At 45.3% G+C, this 17,971-nt stretch overlaps 2 protein-coding genes across 2 annotated transcripts in view; both read right to left on the bottom strand.

Moving 5' to 3' along the window:
- The window catches only part of LOC119659927, an 8,726-nt gene extending 6,680 nt beyond the window's left edge, over positions 1-2,046 (bottom strand). Inside the window, exon 1 of the mRNA XM_038068264.1 lies at positions 1,912-2,046. Coding sequence (XP_037924192.1) covers positions 1,912-1,966 — 55 coding nt within the window. The 5' untranslated portion in view covers positions 1,967-2,046. The remainder of the gene's footprint in view (positions 1-1,911) is intronic.
- Positions 2,047-8,202: 6,156 nt separating this feature from the next.
- LOC119659512 (glycine, alanine and asparagine-rich protein-like) lies at positions 8,203-9,307 on the bottom strand. Its single transcript, XM_038067642.1, has 2 exons — positions 9,112-9,307; positions 8,203-9,020 (listed from the first exon to the last, which is right to left on the bottom strand). The coding sequence occupies exons 1-2, from the start codon at positions 9,290-9,292 to the stop codon at positions 8,287-8,289; spliced, it is 915 nt and encodes a 304-aa protein (XP_037923570.1). The 5' UTR covers positions 9,293-9,307; the 3' UTR covers positions 8,203-8,286.
- Between the last annotated feature and the right edge of the window lie 8,664 nt (positions 9,308-17,971).

The raw sequence follows: 17,971 nt of genomic DNA, 5'->3' as shown, positions 1-17,971 counted from the left end.
AGTTGCACCATCTGTTCATCGACTTTAAAGCCGCCTATGATAGCATAGTCAGGGTAAAACTGTACACCGCCATGGGAAAATTCGGTATCCCGACGAAATTAATAAGACCGACTAGGCTGACCCTGACCAATGTGCAAGGCCAGATAAAAGCAGCAGGATCACTCTGAAAACCATTCGACATCAACAACGGTCTACGACAAGGGGATGCGCTATCATGCGTCCTCTTTAACCTGGCCCTCGAGAAAGTGATTCGTGATGCTGAGGTAAATGCAAGAGGTACGATCATCTTCAAGTCCACCCAACTACTGGCCTATGTTGACGATATTGACATCATGGGAAGAACCACCCGAGACGTACAAACTGCCTTCATCCAGATCGAGCAGGCGGCGCGAGATCTTGGGCTGCACATCAATGAAGGCAAGACAAAATATATGGTGGCAACGTCAGCACCGAAGACGAATCAACCAACAACATCAAACCGAAGAAGAATAAGGATAGGAGAATACAACTTTGAGACCGTTGACAATTTCTCCTATCTAGGGTCGAAAATCACAACCGATAACAACTACGATGATGAAATCAGCGCACGGTTGTTGTCAGCCAACAGAGCCTATTTCAGCTTACAAAGACTGTTCCGCTCGAAACGTCTCACCATAAGGTCAAAGCTCTTACTGTACAAGACTATGATCTTGCCAGTCCTCATGTATTCCTCGGAAACTTGGGTTCTTAGCAAGAAACTCTTCGCCGCGTTCGAGAGAAGAATCCTCCCAAAAATGTTTGGCCCCCTACATGAGGATGGACGATTCCGTAGCCCACACAGTAACGAAATCTATGAGTGATACCATGACCGTCCGGTTGTGGATAAAATCCGGCTCAATAGGTCACGGTGGGCGGGTCACTTAATCCGTATGGATGAGGATGATCCCACCCGGAAAGTCTATAAGGGCAATATCTATGGTAGAAAAAGAAGACGAAGCAGACCCTGCCTAAGATGGAGTGATGGCGTAGGTCAGGACGCCAGACAGCTTTTAGGGATATCGACCTCAACGCAAAACCGGGATGTCTGGAGTTCCTTATTAAGGCAGGCCTAGACCGGATACCGGTTGTTGCGCCGTTGATGATGATGATGACAGGTACCTACGTAAAACACTATGGGCTTCACCTCCTCACCCAAATACTAAGTGGGCATGGAAGTTTTTAGTCTTACCTGCACAGGATTGGGAAGGCGCGATCTTCTGATTGTATGTTCTGCAATGGGGTGCCGGAGGACGCTGAACACACCTTTTTCTCTGGGACGGCTTTGGTTAGCAACTTTATGTAGACAAGAGTGCTGGCAGCTGCAATCGAGTTTCGCATTATGTTCGGACTCTTCTTATAGAGAAGAGGATTGAACTCGACCGGCGGAGGGATCGGATGGTAAGGCGTTCCGTGGACTAACAACTCCCTTCCTCCCTTCCCATTTGTAAAAGGGATTGCCTGACTTGAAGGCTCTCAAAGCCGGAAGAGCGGAAGGGCTAGCCCGAAGTAATGTGTCAAACGGTGCCAGGGTAGTTCTCTGATGTCAGGGTTGTGTTTAGTTGGTAGTCCGACAACGTACTGTTGCGGAAGTCAAACACTCTGTGCGTAAACGCATTCACCTACCCTACCCAGATCAGGTATTCGATAGAGCCAAATGGCGAAACCGATCACAACGAGCCGGCCCCGCTTGTGAACGATACAAAGGGTGAAGAAAAAGAAGAAGATAATATTATTTCCCATTAGCACAAATTGAGATGTCTGGGAACGTGAACGTACTCCGCTTCTGAAGAGAAAAATGGCGATTCGTGAACATTATTCCTTGAACTTAACACTCGCAGAAAACGATGCCTATTAGATAGCAAAAGGTCACAAAAAGTACAGAAGAATGCTTACCACTTATTAACGCTGCGACTCCAAAGAACAGTCCGCAAAAGATTCTGAGTTCCATCTTTTTCAAGCCTTCGATGGTTGGTGTATGTTGAAATGCTTATTGCCACTATTCAATTGATTGCCACCTCCGATACGGGGTTCATTTATATATTTGGAAATCGGAAAAAAGATGCACAAAAGCAGGTGAAAAAGTACAATTATTCGACTATCATATAATTCTCCGGTCAAATGTGAAGATTACACGCGTACCTGGCTCACGTAAACGGACAAAATGTATTTTTTACCTTGCGATGCAACTTAGTGCGGAGAAATTTTTCTGATAGAAATCAAATGTCTTAAAAAACTCAGATTACACGAAGCATTATTAATTGTTATTCAGAATCACTAATTTCCATGTTACGATATTGTTGCCGATGAGCATCCATGGGGGAGCATAATCACTTGCAATTTGTGGATGGATGGAAACTGCTATGCGAATTATCTCGTTGTAATACCAAGCAGGAGATATGTAAGATTTAATAGCTTGTTAGATGGAAGATTTGTAGAGCGAATTATCCGATTTGGCGCTCGTTCAAACAGGCCCACAGGTAGAGGTTTCCGTAGGCATAGAGGCGAGGTGAATTCCTATTCGTAAGATGGTAGGGTGGAGAGCATTTATGTAATTATTGTTTGCCTTTGTTTCCGATTTGAGGCTAACGTTCCGAGCATATCTTCAAATCCATTCCAACCTGTCGATAATTCATGTTATATTCCTCGTAAGCTTGGCCGGGTGCATGATTTTGGTAGAGTCGGTTCCATACTGTGCTTGCATTTCAGTTATTTCAACCACGGAATATAATAATGTACGGCAATATGGGCTCAGTATTAGCTTAAATGAAGTGGTCAAATAACTATCGGTGAAGGGGGAGGGTAGGGGAATTTTGGATTGTACTCCTGATTGAACTGCTAATCGTCGATATACGAAGGGACACATTGGGATTCCTCGGAATTGTCGACGTTGTAGGGGCGAACGAAGTAAGCTTATTAGAAAATCCGCGGTAGTAGTGAAGCGCATACTGTCTGCATATTTCTATAAAAAACGGTTTATGGAACTGGAGGAACTCCTTAATTGCATTTCCATCTATAGGCGGACTTGGAGAGAAAAAGAAGATGCGCGAAAAGCACATACTGAGGGTACCGTAAGCGTGAAATGGATCGCAGATAGCTCGTTGCGGAGCGAACTCGGGAAGAAATGAAAGGACAAAGGCGAATCTGAAGAATATGTAACTCAGGTGGTCTCCAGCGCTCCATAAAGAAAGCGGAAAGGAACGCAACGATGTGCAACGCCACCAGAAAACCATCTGCCTAAACTTAATGATAATACTAATCTTTGGGGCAACAATCCATATTGGATCAGGGCCTTGAAGTGAGTTAGAGCCCTTCATTCAAGACGATTAACTACATTACCACTGTAGGAGGCAATGTGGTTAGCATTGCGCTCTTCAGAAATTATTAGCCTGATTTGACTCAGGTACTCATTCACAGCTGAGTCAACTGGCCTAATGTTAAGTTAAGCGAATAATGGAGCACTAAAAGAAAAGAGGGGGGAGAGGGAGACGAAGTAGGAATATACCGCTTCTCAGCGAGATGCATTATAAGATCGACCTTTTCCATTCGAAAAACGGAAGTCAGTGGAGTCCTGGTCGAATTATCTTCTGAAGACGACAAGTAAAGGTACGTTCAATGAAGCGGTCAAGGGAAACCTACATGTTCTCAGAAAATTAGAGATCTTGACAGCCTCACAGAAAAGATCGGATTAGAAAAGCTCATCTAGCGCGAATGTCCGGAGATAAGCAATCCCCGTATTGGTATCACCTCTACGAATTCCCAGTCCAAAATTAGAATTGACTGTGTAATATGCAGGATACAAATTCCGGTCGTCCCCACTAAGTGCGTCAGGTGCTTAGATTACGGGCGCCCGTCTGTAACTTGTCGAGGACCTGTCAACAGGCCAACATGCCGCAGATGCGGTCATGTAGGTCATAAAGCAAATTCTTGCAACGAAAAGGAGCATTTGCGGCGCGTATGATGAAAGCATTTGACACACTGCTCATGAATAGCGCAGTATGCTGCACAGATAAAAACTGACCTAGTACTCATGAGTAAATGGTACCCAAACAAGAAGCCAGCTCGAGGCGACAACCGCCTTAAAGTTCTTGCCCTAGGCCGAGGGGAAAGATATGTCTGCATTCGATATTTACGGGTAACGTCTTAAGCATTCATATAACACTGAATGAAACGATGCCAAACTTTCCACGTAGGCTTGATGCTCTGTAGGTCTCTGCCTTCTACACGAAGGGGCGGATCCTAGTCGGGGAAGACTTCAGTTTCGTGGCGCTTGAATGAGACCTGCCTTCCTCACCCAGAGGGAAACCTTTCCGTCGGAATCACTGGTATTGTTGGTGGACGCGTGGAGCTTTGGAAGACTTTTGGTTGACGTAACTTCTCAACGCTCTTCCACATGAAACATCGCAAAAGTAAACACTGGGAGATTTGCCAAACCTCTTGGAGCAGGTGGAGCTCCGCTGGAGTGTACTCCTGGGGGTGGCGGTGCTCAGTTAAAACTGTTGTAGATTCTGGAAGTTCCAAGCCCAGGAAGGCAACGAGACGTAGGAAACTCTCAATATATTGGCGGACGGCTGAAATTGTCGAGCTCCGGAAGGAGTGTCACAAACTCCACCGGTTGACACAACGCTTATACGACCGGGAGGGGACATCCAGCACAAATCAGCCAAAGGAAGGCTCCGCAATGCTAGCACGACCTAGTTGACGAGGTCAATGGGAACCTATAGCAACCTGCTTATTTAGGGTCAAGCAGATGAACCGAAGGACGTTTTTCCTTCCTGCTGGAAGGTGGCGATGCTTTCGCTGGTCAGCAAAGGGAAAGGGGAGTAGACTCTGTCAAGCGATACGTCTTGCCGGAGATTTATCCTCGCAGGGATTCACCCCAGGGCCGGACTTCTGCATCGCTTCTTATGATAGTCTGCTAAGAATCGACATTCCAGAAGAGCGACGTCTCGGGATGACGTTACAACATTTGTTGTAGGACGCGCTATTTAATAGGCTCAAAGTAGATTTGGCATATTAATGCAGCGGATAAGGGGATGGATGATCGCTCATGATTTCAGACTTGTGCTAGTCATGATGAAAACAGAGAATCCCAAGCCTGCATCCCATGTCGATCGGTAAGCCGATTATTGAGTCAAAACCAATGGTTAAGTACCTCGGATTAACGCTCGACTCAATGATGAGCATTCTGGATCAAATTGACGCAGCAGCGGATATGGTAGCAGCTATAGTTTTGACCTTAAGTCGGCTAATAACAAACATTTAGGGTCCTTTATGTAGCAGGCGAAGTGTTCTAATGAGCGCAGTGCAGTCTATTCTGCTCTACGGAGCGAAGGTGTGGGCTGATGCTCTTGGGTAGGAGGTATATCATAAGGCCCTTGCGCAAGTACGGAGACTGGAAGCTTTGCGGGTGGCGTCTGCCTACTATGCTGTCTTAGAACCATCTGTGATGGTGATTACGGGAGTGACGTTCTCACTACGGAACGTAAAGTCATATACAAGTGTAAGGGGGAATACTCAAAGGAGATGGCTGCTCGTGAAAAACAGCAATGTATGATAATGACTGTCGGACTATTGATTATGGAGGAAAATGTCCACTATCCCATATTAATTATATATTTAAGATGTCTGTTTCAATTTAACTTCGTATCCATGATCACACTTAGATATTCTACCACACTTGCTACTTGAAAATATCAACCAAAAGGGAATGAGAATTCGAGGAGACTGGCCTTTTGCGTTTTTTGTAAAGTCTTCCTATCATCCTCAAATTGGACTCAGAGCTTGTTGTGCCTGCTGTGTGGTCATGTTATCCGTATATCTTTGGCAGAATGCTCGTTCTATTTAGTAAAACTACTAACTCATCCACTACAAGGTATACAGTAATGAGTGTCGGACTACCCCTGTATGGAGATGCCAAATAGCCCCCAGTGTATGGGCATACTTATGCGCAAGTCGGGTAGAAGGGAATAAAATGCTTACCCGTGGTTAAAAAAAAAAGTCGGGCGGGCCAAGTAACGCCCACCCAAATCAACCGAATCAACAGGCCAGCAAACACCAAAGAAAAGAAAGCCCAACTCCTGAAAAAGTGGAGCAAGTGAGGAGCCCGGCTGAAGCTGCCGGCGAAACTGATGTAGCTGCAATTCCAGAAAAAGCAACTGGATCTCTCAAGGAGGATGTACAATCCTGGAAAAAGGTGCACCTGCGAAAAGGAAAGATAAGACCGAAAGCTGTCATCATCTCCAAACGTGGTCAATGTTCATATGCTGAAGTTCTCTGGAAGGTGAAGGCCGACCCAGAACTCATCAATACACATAATTTAACCGCATTAGATGGCCCCAGAAAGGAGCCTTCATGCTGGAGCTTGGGAATCCAGTGGCAAATTGCAGCAGTAGAACGTGCCCGGAACTGTTGTTCTTGCAGAGCGATTGCAAAGAAAACAGTAAGTTAGTTCTCCTTTGATCCAAGATTTATGCAAGTATATTCTCCGGCTGTCCGGGGCTAGGTTGGCAAACATCACAAGCTCTGGAAACTGTGATGTGGCACCATATCCTGAATAATTTGGTGAATCATCCAACCCAGAGCGATTAGCAATTAGCGCGTCCCGAGAGAACTAACTACCACATCACCCAGTATATATATCTACACTGCAAAATAAAAATTGTAGTTTAGAGGAAGCTACTAGTCTATCAATTTTAGAAATTCTACTGTTATTAACAAAGTTACAGTGGGACAAAATTGCCTCCTTTACGTCAAATTGGTGTTCCCTAATAGATAAAGCGTCAGTACCATATCGGATTTAATACAGATGTACACTACGAGCTATTTATAAATGGAACTAAAATTGACCCAGCTATTCATACATAAAAATTCAACAAAACCTATGAAACCTGAAGCGCCGAGCTTCCGGTTTGGAACTTGTTTCAGATGGTTTGCAAGACTAGGTCCTGTGTCGCCTGGCAGATTATCAATTTAGGATTTAGGTGTGTTCTATATTCTAGACAACTGCTGCTGATGATCCCCACCCTCCTTCAGTGTGCCCAACAAGCAATTTGGATCAGCTCCATAGTCCTCGCTAATATGGTCTTGCGCTCCATTGCTTCGAAAAGTCATTTAAACTGATTCATGCTTTCGCAATGTGACCACAACAACGGCATCTAAAGCACCGCTTCTGTACAATCTGCTCCCTAAGCCGATAAATAATCCAACCTAATGTTACTCCCCTTACTCTCAACAGTTTGAAGGCTGCCTTAGTTTATAGGCTAATGATAGTATACGTCTCCTTACTATGTTCAGAGTTGATGATAATCTCCGGTTTTACCTTCTTCCGATCTCTCCTTTTCGATTTGCTACCTTTCTCCAGGCCATCACACATTCCTCGAGAAATCTCGAATTGCTAGTAAGTTTCGTCGGTAGTTCCACCCGATCCCCTCAAGTACTCCGACTTTTTTGGGGGTATGTCTTGTTTCCCTCTTCAGGGTTTACTGCCATTTATTTAGCTGTAACCGCAGCCTCTTACTCAATGCTTCCTTAATCGTGCTTTGGATGGGTATCATTTGCATCGCCTTCATTCTCTTTTATTCTGAACCTTGTCGTTTTCCAACCGGATACCCTTTATAATGGTGCTTATTTTCTGTGTGTCCGGATAGCTGAGTGGTTAGAGCATCGGACGGAAGGTCGCGGTTCAAATCTCACTGGTTTCAGTGGAATTTGTATCGTGATTTGACGTCGGATACCAGTCGACTCAGCTGTGGATGAGTACCTGAGTCAACTCAGGGTAATAATCTCGGACGAGCGTAATGCTGACCACATTGCCTCCTACAGGCTATCCTGTAGTGTACCGTAGCGGTCTTGAATGAAGTGCTCTAATACACTTCAAGGCCCTGATCCAATATGGATTGTTGCGCCAACGGTTATTATTATTATTTTCTGATGAGTATTCCGGCGTTCTTTGAAGAACTCGCAGAGCCCTTGATTTTGTTATCCAGTGCGATAAAGGCAGATCCTATTTGACCTTTTGACATGCTCGCCTTTGTAAGTTTAGATGTCGAATCAAATCACCAAAGATAACTAAGGACACTCACGGGTAAATTTGTCCCTTCAATAAAAAGCTATTTACTCTTGGTGTTTACTTAGTTAAATGGCATTAGGCAACTAAACTACAACCTCTTTTTTAAAAAAATCAACATATTTTATTTAGAAAATTTAACATCACATGAACTACAAATATAAAAACATTTTAAACAACGTAAATTCTGATCACAGCGATTTCTAATAATGATGTCCTGAAACCTCTCCAGAGTGACCGCCAAAAGAGGCCTCCTCAATATCTTCATGCCCTCCGATACTTTGGTGAGCGGCCGATGATTGAAGTTCAGCCGCTGCATGAGCCCCGGCAACGGCAGCATTATTTTGAGCCTCTTGAGCAGCCGCCGAAGCCTTCTGAGCAGCTTCCTGTGTGGCATGGAAATCAGCACGAACACTTTCCAGTTGGTGTTCAATAGCCTGAAGACGGGCCTTGGCCTTGGAAACCATGCTAGTTTGTGAAGCAAGTTCCGCAGATGCATGAGCTGCAGCTTCTTCAGCATGTTCAGCAGCAGCCTGAGCACTATTCAACGCACTGGTCAGAACAGACACATGAGCAGCCGCTTGCTTAGCTGCTCCTGATGCTGCATTAGCTGCTTCTTGGGCCAGTTTGAACTGGGCTATCTCGGACTCGAGTGCAGCGTGAGCTTCGGCACTTTGTTGTTCCAAGTTCTGCAAAAGGACACTTTTACCAGCTAGTGCTGCTTGCGCTGTCGCAGCGGCTTGAACAGCTTGTTGCGCCAAAGTACTTTTCGCTACATAAGATGCTTGACGAGCTGCGGCATGCTGGCTAGCAACTGCAGAATGCGCCTGTTTGGCAGATCCTTGAGCAATTGTACGTAATCCGCTGCTGCTATATCCACTTCCGCCGAAGCCACCTTTCCCGCCACCGCCTCCGATATGTCCAGCAGTTGCAAATCCTGAAATCAAAAGTCCATATCAATTGTTATTGTCACTTATCACGTGTGTTGTATCTGAGTCAACACGACATATATCCACGGAAATACCCACCGAAAAGTGCAATGACGAAAACAACGGAAACTTTCATTTTCACGAGTTTAGGTGAACTTTTATGCGATGCTGGATACGCGCTACCGATGCAAGTTGTAGATGCTGGAAAGAGCTGTTTGGCTGTGATATGGCTACCGCTCATAAACCGCAATTTATATGGATCCGTTTCGGCAATTCCCATACTCGCAGCTAATGATAATTTCTTATTGTTTTTCCTCACGCATAATACCCAATTCTACCCAGGCCACCTATTTTGGATACCAATAACTTTGTTACATATGACGCTCCTATTTGAAACCTTGCGAGTGCACTTGATTGGGGCGCTCCGGTACAAAAACGTAATTCCAATTCTTTGATGGCCACTTAACACCATTCACTGTGGAAACCGCAACGAAATGCATTATCACGCCCAGTAGCAGAGTTAGCAGCTTCAACTTGCAACTTATTGTTTTCCGGGAGCCACTGGTATCTCCGGAGATCATGTTTCGGTAAGATATGTTTGGAAATTATTGATAAATCAATCAATAATGGCTGCAATTGGTCATTTTGCAAGCATTTTTGCACATGTCAAGTGGATACGATGTGTACTCCTATATTTTCCCACTCGGTTCATTAAAATCGAGTCGCAAATTGTATCACTATTTGATAAGGTAACATGCAATTTGATGCATTTTTGAATAACAGCCCCAATGAAAGTGACCAAAAATGATTATATGCAAGCAACCTCCGGGGGCGAAGCAGGAGGCAAAAATCAAAATTTATTTCGAAATGATTTCATTCAAATAATTGCATTGTCATCTTATGTGATCTCGATTCCGGTCAATGTCATTGTTTTGTACAGCCAATAACGCAAATGGCAAAAACAGCATGTTTCGGAGCTTTAATTTTTGTTAAGGCAACATAGACATTTGGGTAAACACATGTGAGCACTTACCTGCTCGAATTGTATTTAGATGTTAACATCTCTTCGATCGAATTGGAAGGTCCTACATCCACCCTCTTGACTTCATCAGTCTCCTCTTCTCCTTCATATACCTGAGATAATAAAACATACCATAATACATACATTATCCAGATCCTCGAATCGAACCAGATACTCGAGACAATCTGGATTGTTATCTAACTGAAAGCGATGCAACTATTTCCCACGACCACAGTATCCTGCAGAAAATTTTATCAGTTGACAAAAACTTTCTGCAAGTTTTGACTTAAGTCAGCGGAGCATTTGATACCGCCTTTAAAGTCTCGTACCCTACTAAGTACAGCAAAAAGACCCTGCCACCGTGGTGGAATGAAGACCTCTCTAGTCTCAGGAAGCTGACCAGAGAAATCTTCAACATCTGCTACAAGCAAAAATACTGGCAGCCATACAAGGATTGCCTGAAGAAGTACAAGCCGACTATCAGGACCGCCAAGAGGCGGTCTTGGCTGGACTATTGTCAGAACATCGAAAGCACTAGTGAATCCGCGAGGCTCAGTAAGATTCTATCCAAGGAACATAAGAGCTCATCCTTCCTTAAAAAGTCGAAAGGCTCCTGGACGGAATCTTCTAGCGAAATCTTGGAGCTGCTGGTTCAAACACACTTTCCCTCCAACGAGGAGGACTGTGAGTCAGAACCTTGCTTGGAGGGTTTGCGACAACCCCAGCTGTGCGAGGCTATCAAAACGGTAATTATCGAGAATAGGATCGGCTGGGCTATAAACAGCTTCTCCGCATGCAAGTCTCCAGGCTCAGATGGCATAATGCCAGTCATGCTACAGAAGCAGCAGGAAAGGGTTGTGCCGTGGCTTGTTGAGATTTACTGGAGCTGCATCACTTTAGGATACGTACCGCAGTCCTGGAGGCGCGCACGAGTGGTTTTCATACCAAAAGCGGGCAGGCGCAGTCATGAGTCCGCGAAGGACCAATCAGCCTGGCTTATTTGGTGCTGAAGACCCTAGAGCGCGTCCTGGACATTCACTTAAGGACGATTATGGGGAGAACGCCTTTCTCTAAGTCATAGCATGCCTAACTCAGAGGAAAATCCACAGAAACCGCCCTCCATGAGATAATTGGCACGGTTGAGCGGTCGTTGCAGTACAAGCAGTATACACTTGTTCCCTTCTTGGATGCCATCAAGGAAGCCTTGACCGGTATTGGATTGGAGGGGTATCTCACGCATTGGATTATATCCATGCTAAGTATCAGGATAATCCAGTCGGATCTGGGAGGCAACCACTTGACCAGAGCTGTGAACAGAGGCACGCCCCAGGGTGGCGCCATCTCACCGGTGCTCTGATTAATAGTAATGGACAACATTTTACGTACATTGAACAGCAGCGGGTGAAGGTGGTGGCGTATGCCGACGACTTGGTGATATTAGTATCAGGGATATTTCTGTCCATTATGAACGACATCATGGAAGGAGCGTTGCGAAAGGTGTGCCTGTGGGCCGCAAGATGCGGACTCAGTATAAACCCAACCAAAACGCAACTGATGCTATTCACCACCAAAACAAGGATACGTGAATTCCATCTACCACGGCTGAATGAACAAAGATTGGTTCTTTCGTCTAATGTAAAATATCTGGGTGTAATCCTGGATCCTAAGCTAAATTAGAGGTTGAACATAGAACTGAGGATTAAGAAGGCCTGCATAGCCTTCTACGCCTGCAAGAGAACCTTTGCAAACACATGGTGTCTCCGGCCTGACGTACGGCTCTATTGTATGGTGGCAGGCTTTGAAGAAAAAATACAATAGAACGAAGCTTAATCGGATTCAAGGAACCGCGTGTGCAGGTGCTACTGGTGCTCTGCAGTCCTGCCCGCAAGATGCTCTCAATGTACTCCTGCATCTCCTCCCCCTAGATCTCGACATTAAATATGTTGCAACGTGCAATGCCGTCAAACTACGTGAGTCCGGATGCTGGACAGCGAAGTCCTACGGCCACAGCAACATCCTAGATGAAACACCTCGAGAAATCTGGGCATCCCCCACGGACCATGTCACACGCAAGCTGAACTTCACGAGAAACTTTGCTGTGGACCTTCCAACCAGGGCAAAGTGGAAAACCGGCAGCGTGTTGCAAGACTGTGACACAGTATTCTTTACGGACGGATCGAAGATGACCTATGGAGTCGGCGCGGGGGTTTTCTCGAATATACACGGTGTATCCAAGTCGTATGGTCTGGATATTGGAAGTCTGTCGAAGGCTGGAGCGTGATTCGAGCCCCAAGCGTAACATAGCCATTCTGACCGACAGCCAAGCGGCCATCAAGGCCTTGTACTCAACAACGACTCTGCTCTTGGCAGCTCCTCGGCGAATACAGTCGGTGTTCCGCTGGCGGCTGTCGGGGGCTGAGTCTACTCACACTACCTAGCAGCCGCGGGCCTTAGATGGCGAAGGCTTACAAGCTGTGGCAAGTCAAGGAGAATTCTGCCCGCTTATAACATAGCCCGATCAAGAGAGCTCCTGTGCCAGACGCGTGCAAATGCATTCAAGATTACGGCGGTCTGCACGGGGCACTGGCGCTTAGGGGACCATGCCGCTAGGCTCGGCATACCCTACAACTCGCATTGCCGAAGCTGTGGAGAAGGAAGGGAAACCCTCATGCACTTTCTCTGCGATTGCCCAGTTCTGGCTAGAGTCAGGCTGCGGACACTGGGGAAACCTGGTTTGTTATCCTATGCCATATCTCCATCTCAGGCAAGGTTTCCTTCGTCTACTACTGTAGATATTGTCCTTATAGATTTGGTGTAACAAATGTCCACATTCCACTAGTTTTTCCATCAATTGCCGCAAGATAGCTGAAAATATCTTATTGAGGGTACTCAGCAATGTGATGCCTCTATAATTGCTGTATTGTGTGATATCTATCTTTTTATGTGTGGGACAGATAATGTCTAGTTGTTAGTCGTCAGGCATTAATTCGCTGTCCCAAACCTTGAGCATAAGTTGATGAAGCGCTTGGTCTAACTGGTCGCCTCCATATTCAACCAGTTCGGCTGTAATTCCATCGGCTCCTGGCGACTTATAATTTTTAAGCCTATGAATTGGACGGACTGTTTCTTCACTACTTGGAGGTGGGAATATTTGTTCGTCGTCTTCAATTGGTGGGACCTCCAACTCGCTGATGTTCTGGTTGTTCAGAAGTTCATCAAAATACTCAACCCATCGCTCCAATATGCCCATTCTGTCGGAAATCAGATTTCTCTGTTTGTCTCAAGAGGATGAGAATCGAGGTGTTTAAGGATTCATCCTTCTGACTTGTTGGTGAAACTTCCGCGGTTGTTCCCTGTATTGTTTTAGTTTACAGACTTCTTGGTTCTTCCAGGCTTCCTTTTTCCGTCTGTGAAGTCGCTTCTTCGTACGCCGGAGTTCGTGTTAAGTCTCTGCGTGTGACTGCGTCCTTTGAGAATGCAACAACGGTATACAGCATTCTTCTGTGTCATTGCTAGCTTACATTCATCGTCAAACCAGCCGTTCCAAATCCTTTTCCGGCTGAGCCCAAGTATGTTTGGGGTCTATTTATGATAACGTTTCAGGTAATTGTGAAGATCATTTGTTGATGCTTCGTCTCCAGATTCCCTGTTGACTGTGGTTATTACGGCATCCATTTCCCCTTTATAGGTGTTATGGATGGCTTCAGTGTTAACTCTCATCTGATTGTCAGAGGTATTCTGGGCGGTGTTGTTATTCGAGCCCGGACGAGACAGTGATCCGAGTTTATATTGGCACCCTATATGTTCTTACATTTATCAAGGCTGAAAGGTGGCGGTGTTCGTTCAGCACGTGGTCAATTTGATTGAAAGTAGTCCCGTCTGGAGAGGCCTACGTTTGCTTGTGGACCGCTTTTTGCACAAACCAGGTACTTCTAACAATCGTATGATTTTCATAGAAGATATCCTTCTCCAACTCTGCAGTCTCCCCAGTAGGGCCGTGAACGTTAATGAGGCTTATATTTCTGCATACCTTTCGCTTATATTTTCAAAGCCGATAACAGCAGGTTTCATTTTCTGGCTGACTAAGAAACCTACTCCGATCACAAGGTTTATTGGATGGCCACTATAATATACGGTGTAGTGGCTCTTCTCCAGGAAACCCGTCCTTGTCCAACGCATCTCCTGCAATGCTGTAACATCAGCTCTATATTGGGACAGGGTATCCGCTGCTTGCCAACTCCATCTCTGTACAGGGAGCGCACGTTCCTTGAGAAAATGTGCAAATCGTTATTCCGTTGTCGTTGCCGGGTTCGTCGTTGTATAGTCAATCCAGTCCGAGGCTCCTTTTGAGACTTCGTAGTAAGTTGTTTTCAATATAGGGGACAGCTCTACCCAATCTTCAACCTGGAAGACCAGTTGGTACAATTTGTCCCGTTTGTAGATGCGGAAGACTCGCCTTCATTCTTCTCCGTGTGCACCTTTTCGTTAAAAAAGAGCTCCCTGGTAGTAGAGCTAATGGTGTTGATTCAGCAGACATTTCCCATGTTTTATGCTCAACCGTAGGTAGCAATCCACACTTCGCCCTGGGGCCTTTACTACCCTTTGGCCACCAAATACTACGTCCGTATAATAGCACAGAGGGAGCTCCAAAATTTACAAATCAAACAACACCTTCGCTGTTCGGCCCCTTGATGCAAATAGGAAGAGTGCGTCTGTCAGACTGAGACCCTGATGGACACTAACAGTGTTCATCTTTAGTCCCACTCTGCTTGTCTCCTTTTCCAAATCCAGAAGCCAAGGTCCGTGATTCGATGAGAGATCAAGTATTGGGCCTCTTTTTCTCGGAAGAGTTCTCAGGAAAATCGTCAAGGCCGGCGTTATTTTCCACGTCCAAAAATAAATGTAACATGTTAAACAAGGAATGTTGGGGCTGCGAATCCTTCATTGCTTCGTCTTTATCTTCAATTGAGGCATGAAGCAGACCTTGCGAAATTTAGTGTTTATTCGGAGCACGGTCAATCGCTTGTTAATGGGTCTCAAGCCTAGAACTTGGGGCTTAAAATTTCTATCAAGACGATCAAAAACTCCCACTCTTCCTACTCTTCAAGACAATGAACGATTTCGCATCCATAATTTCACTACAAAAGAGCAACACTTCTTAAACTGTGACGATATTTAATTAGTATTCTTCCACCTGTTATACTAGTACAGGGATCGCACGTTCTATGTTGTCCGATATGAAGCTTTGGTCTGGTTTGCAAACAGCTCTTTTTGATGGTGAAAAACCATACAATGTTTGGTTAACCTTGCTAAAGAAGAGATAATATCCGGTAGGATTTAATATTGTGAAGTTATCCCAACTATACTGAGCGTCCGCATTTCATCGTCGAATTTCGCTATTTACGATAGTGTTAGATACGTTGCCTGAAATCGGCCCCCATTAGTAAGGCTACCAACGAAGCATGCTGGGGTTGGAATTACAGTTCCTAGTAACTCTGACCTGATTTATCTTTTTGAAATTATTTGAAACAATTTACGTACATAGATCCTCGTAGAAAACCATATAATATTACATTCAAGCGCACCAATTCGCGGGGGAATTTCAGGACAACCCGCCTGTCTCGCCGATCAACGTAATTGGTACCATGTTCACTGCTGTATGTTCAGAATGGTAGGGATTTAAGAACCGAGCTAGGGGCCTCCAATTTATCTGCGCTGGGTGAGCAGCAAAACGCAATCTCTATCTCCGAAAGCTGCCTGGACGATGCCATGTTAAACTCCGAGCTCCCCGAAAGGTACTCCACTTTCCGCTGTGACAGGGACCGGGATGTATCTCTTAAGTCCGTCGGCGGTGCAATAAATGATACACTCCCCGCCGAACTCGTCTTCTCCCCTACGACTTTCCTTTTAACTGCGTCGTTCTTTGTGTCTCCCCGCCCAACTCCCTTGCCTTTATTGAATCTTGTATATTGTATACGTCCCCGGGCTTCCCTTTATCACCTGTATGAATAATCGTTTGACAATTTGTCTGAACTCCTTACTGTCAGATTCTCGTCCCTCCCTTTCTTCCTTTACGGAGATTTTAACATCCCCATGCTAGACTCGCCTAACCATCCTAGCCTTCCAATTCCTTCCAACAACCTCTCCCATTCTTCCCTTCTACTTTCCTCTTTTATGAACACTTGTTCTGCCCTGGATTTCAATACCACAAAAAACTCCTTGGGCCGCACTCTCGATCTCTTCCTCTCCAACCTCCCCGAACGCTGCCTCTCTTTATTTCCTTGCACTTTCCCGTATGTTGAAACTGACGCTCACCACCCATGCTTGTATTTGAAGCGGAGCTCCCTCGATTAAATTCGAAAACTGCGCATAAATCTACTAAGTACAACTTGAACTGTCTCAACTTAGCTTTAGCGCCATTCAACTGGGTTCACATATTAAGCAGCTCAACGTATGATCAAGCCCTTAGCACCTTTTATAATATCCTGTCCGATCTCCTCTCCTATTGTGTCCTTTCTTCCCCGCTTGCCGGCGTTTCACACCCAACTTGGTTCACAATGGAGATTCTTAATAACATTTACCTGAAACAAGCACTGCAGAAGAAGTTTCGGGCTTCTAAGAATGATGCGACCTTGCTCACTTTAATGCCCTGCGCTCCATTGTAAAGTCGATGATTCAAAAATCGGGCAAAAGGTACTTGTTAAGCGTCGAAGCCGCCCTTGTCCGCCGTAACTTCAAACCCTTTTTATCCCACACTCGCTATTCTCGTAATTCCACCCAATCTTCATCTTCTTTTATCAGTTTTGCTGACTCCATCCACTGCCAACTCCCCACAACAATCCTGCGACCTTCTTTGCACTCACATCACTTCTGTGTTTTCCCCATCGACCACTCCACTCTCTTCACCTCTTTTAATTGCAGCCTGCTCCGAATCTCTAGCCACTCCTTTCCTTACGCTTTTCTTGGTTGACTTTCTCATTGGAAATCTTGATCCCAATGTCGAACCTGCCCCCGATGGGCTTCCCAGCCTCTTTTTTCTTAACTGTAGAAAACACATTTACCTTCCCCTGTGTATAAACTACAACAAAAGTCTAGAAGAGTGCTACTTTACCCATCTCTAGAAAGACGCCCTTTTCATCTCTATCGTCAAGAGGGGAGCCCCTTCTCTTGCTGTAAACTACCGCCCATCTCTCTTCTCAAGGCTCTATACTTGATCCCCTACGTTTCCTGTTTTTTTATCAGTGACTTCCATCCTCACTTGCCCGTATTGGTTTTACGCAGACGACCTTAAATTATCTGCCTTTGTTTCTTCTCTGCTGGGCTGTGCAGTCCAAAGTTGATAATTTGGTCCGTTGGTGTTCGGTTTTTAAGCTGACACTCAATGCCAGCAAATGCCACTGGGTGTACTGTTTGCTTTAACCCTCCCCAACATCTTTTTGCTATTCTCTTAGTGGACGACCCCTTTCACTACTGGCCTCCTTCCTCTTCAATTCCCTTGTCAGAAATATCCTTGAATATTGCTGAGTAATCTGGTCCCCCTTCCGCAACCGTGACTGTCCTGCTCTTGAACTTCTACAACGCAAATTCACCCGCACCCCCTTTTACAAAAAGAATCTTCCAAGAGTTGATTATCCGTCACGACTCCGCGTCCTCAATCTCCCTTCCCTGCAGCAACGCGAAATCTTCCTTGATATGTGTATCCTTTTCAAATTCTGTAATTGCCTTATGGACTGCTCTGCCAACTCTGATATTATTTTCTGGACCTCTACTCATAACACACGTAGTGCGGACATTTATTAATTACCCTTCGCGGAGCTCGAGATTTACTTTCACTTCCTGATCTTGAGGCTACGCCGGTCCTACAACGCCATACAGCTTGGGTCTTTAGGCTCTTTCTCCTTCTTTAGCTTTAAGCCAAAGGTACTTGCTTTACTTCCT

The sequence above is a fragment of the Hermetia illucens genome, chromosome 6, assembly GCF_905115235.1.
Source record: "Hermetia illucens chromosome 6, iHerIll2.2.curated.20191125, whole genome shotgun sequence".
Lineage (NCBI taxonomy): Eukaryota > Metazoa > Arthropoda > Insecta > Diptera > Stratiomyidae > Hermetia > Hermetia illucens.
The sequence above is the reverse complement of the archived record's forward strand: the minus strand, read 5'-3'. Positions and strand labels throughout refer to the sequence as shown.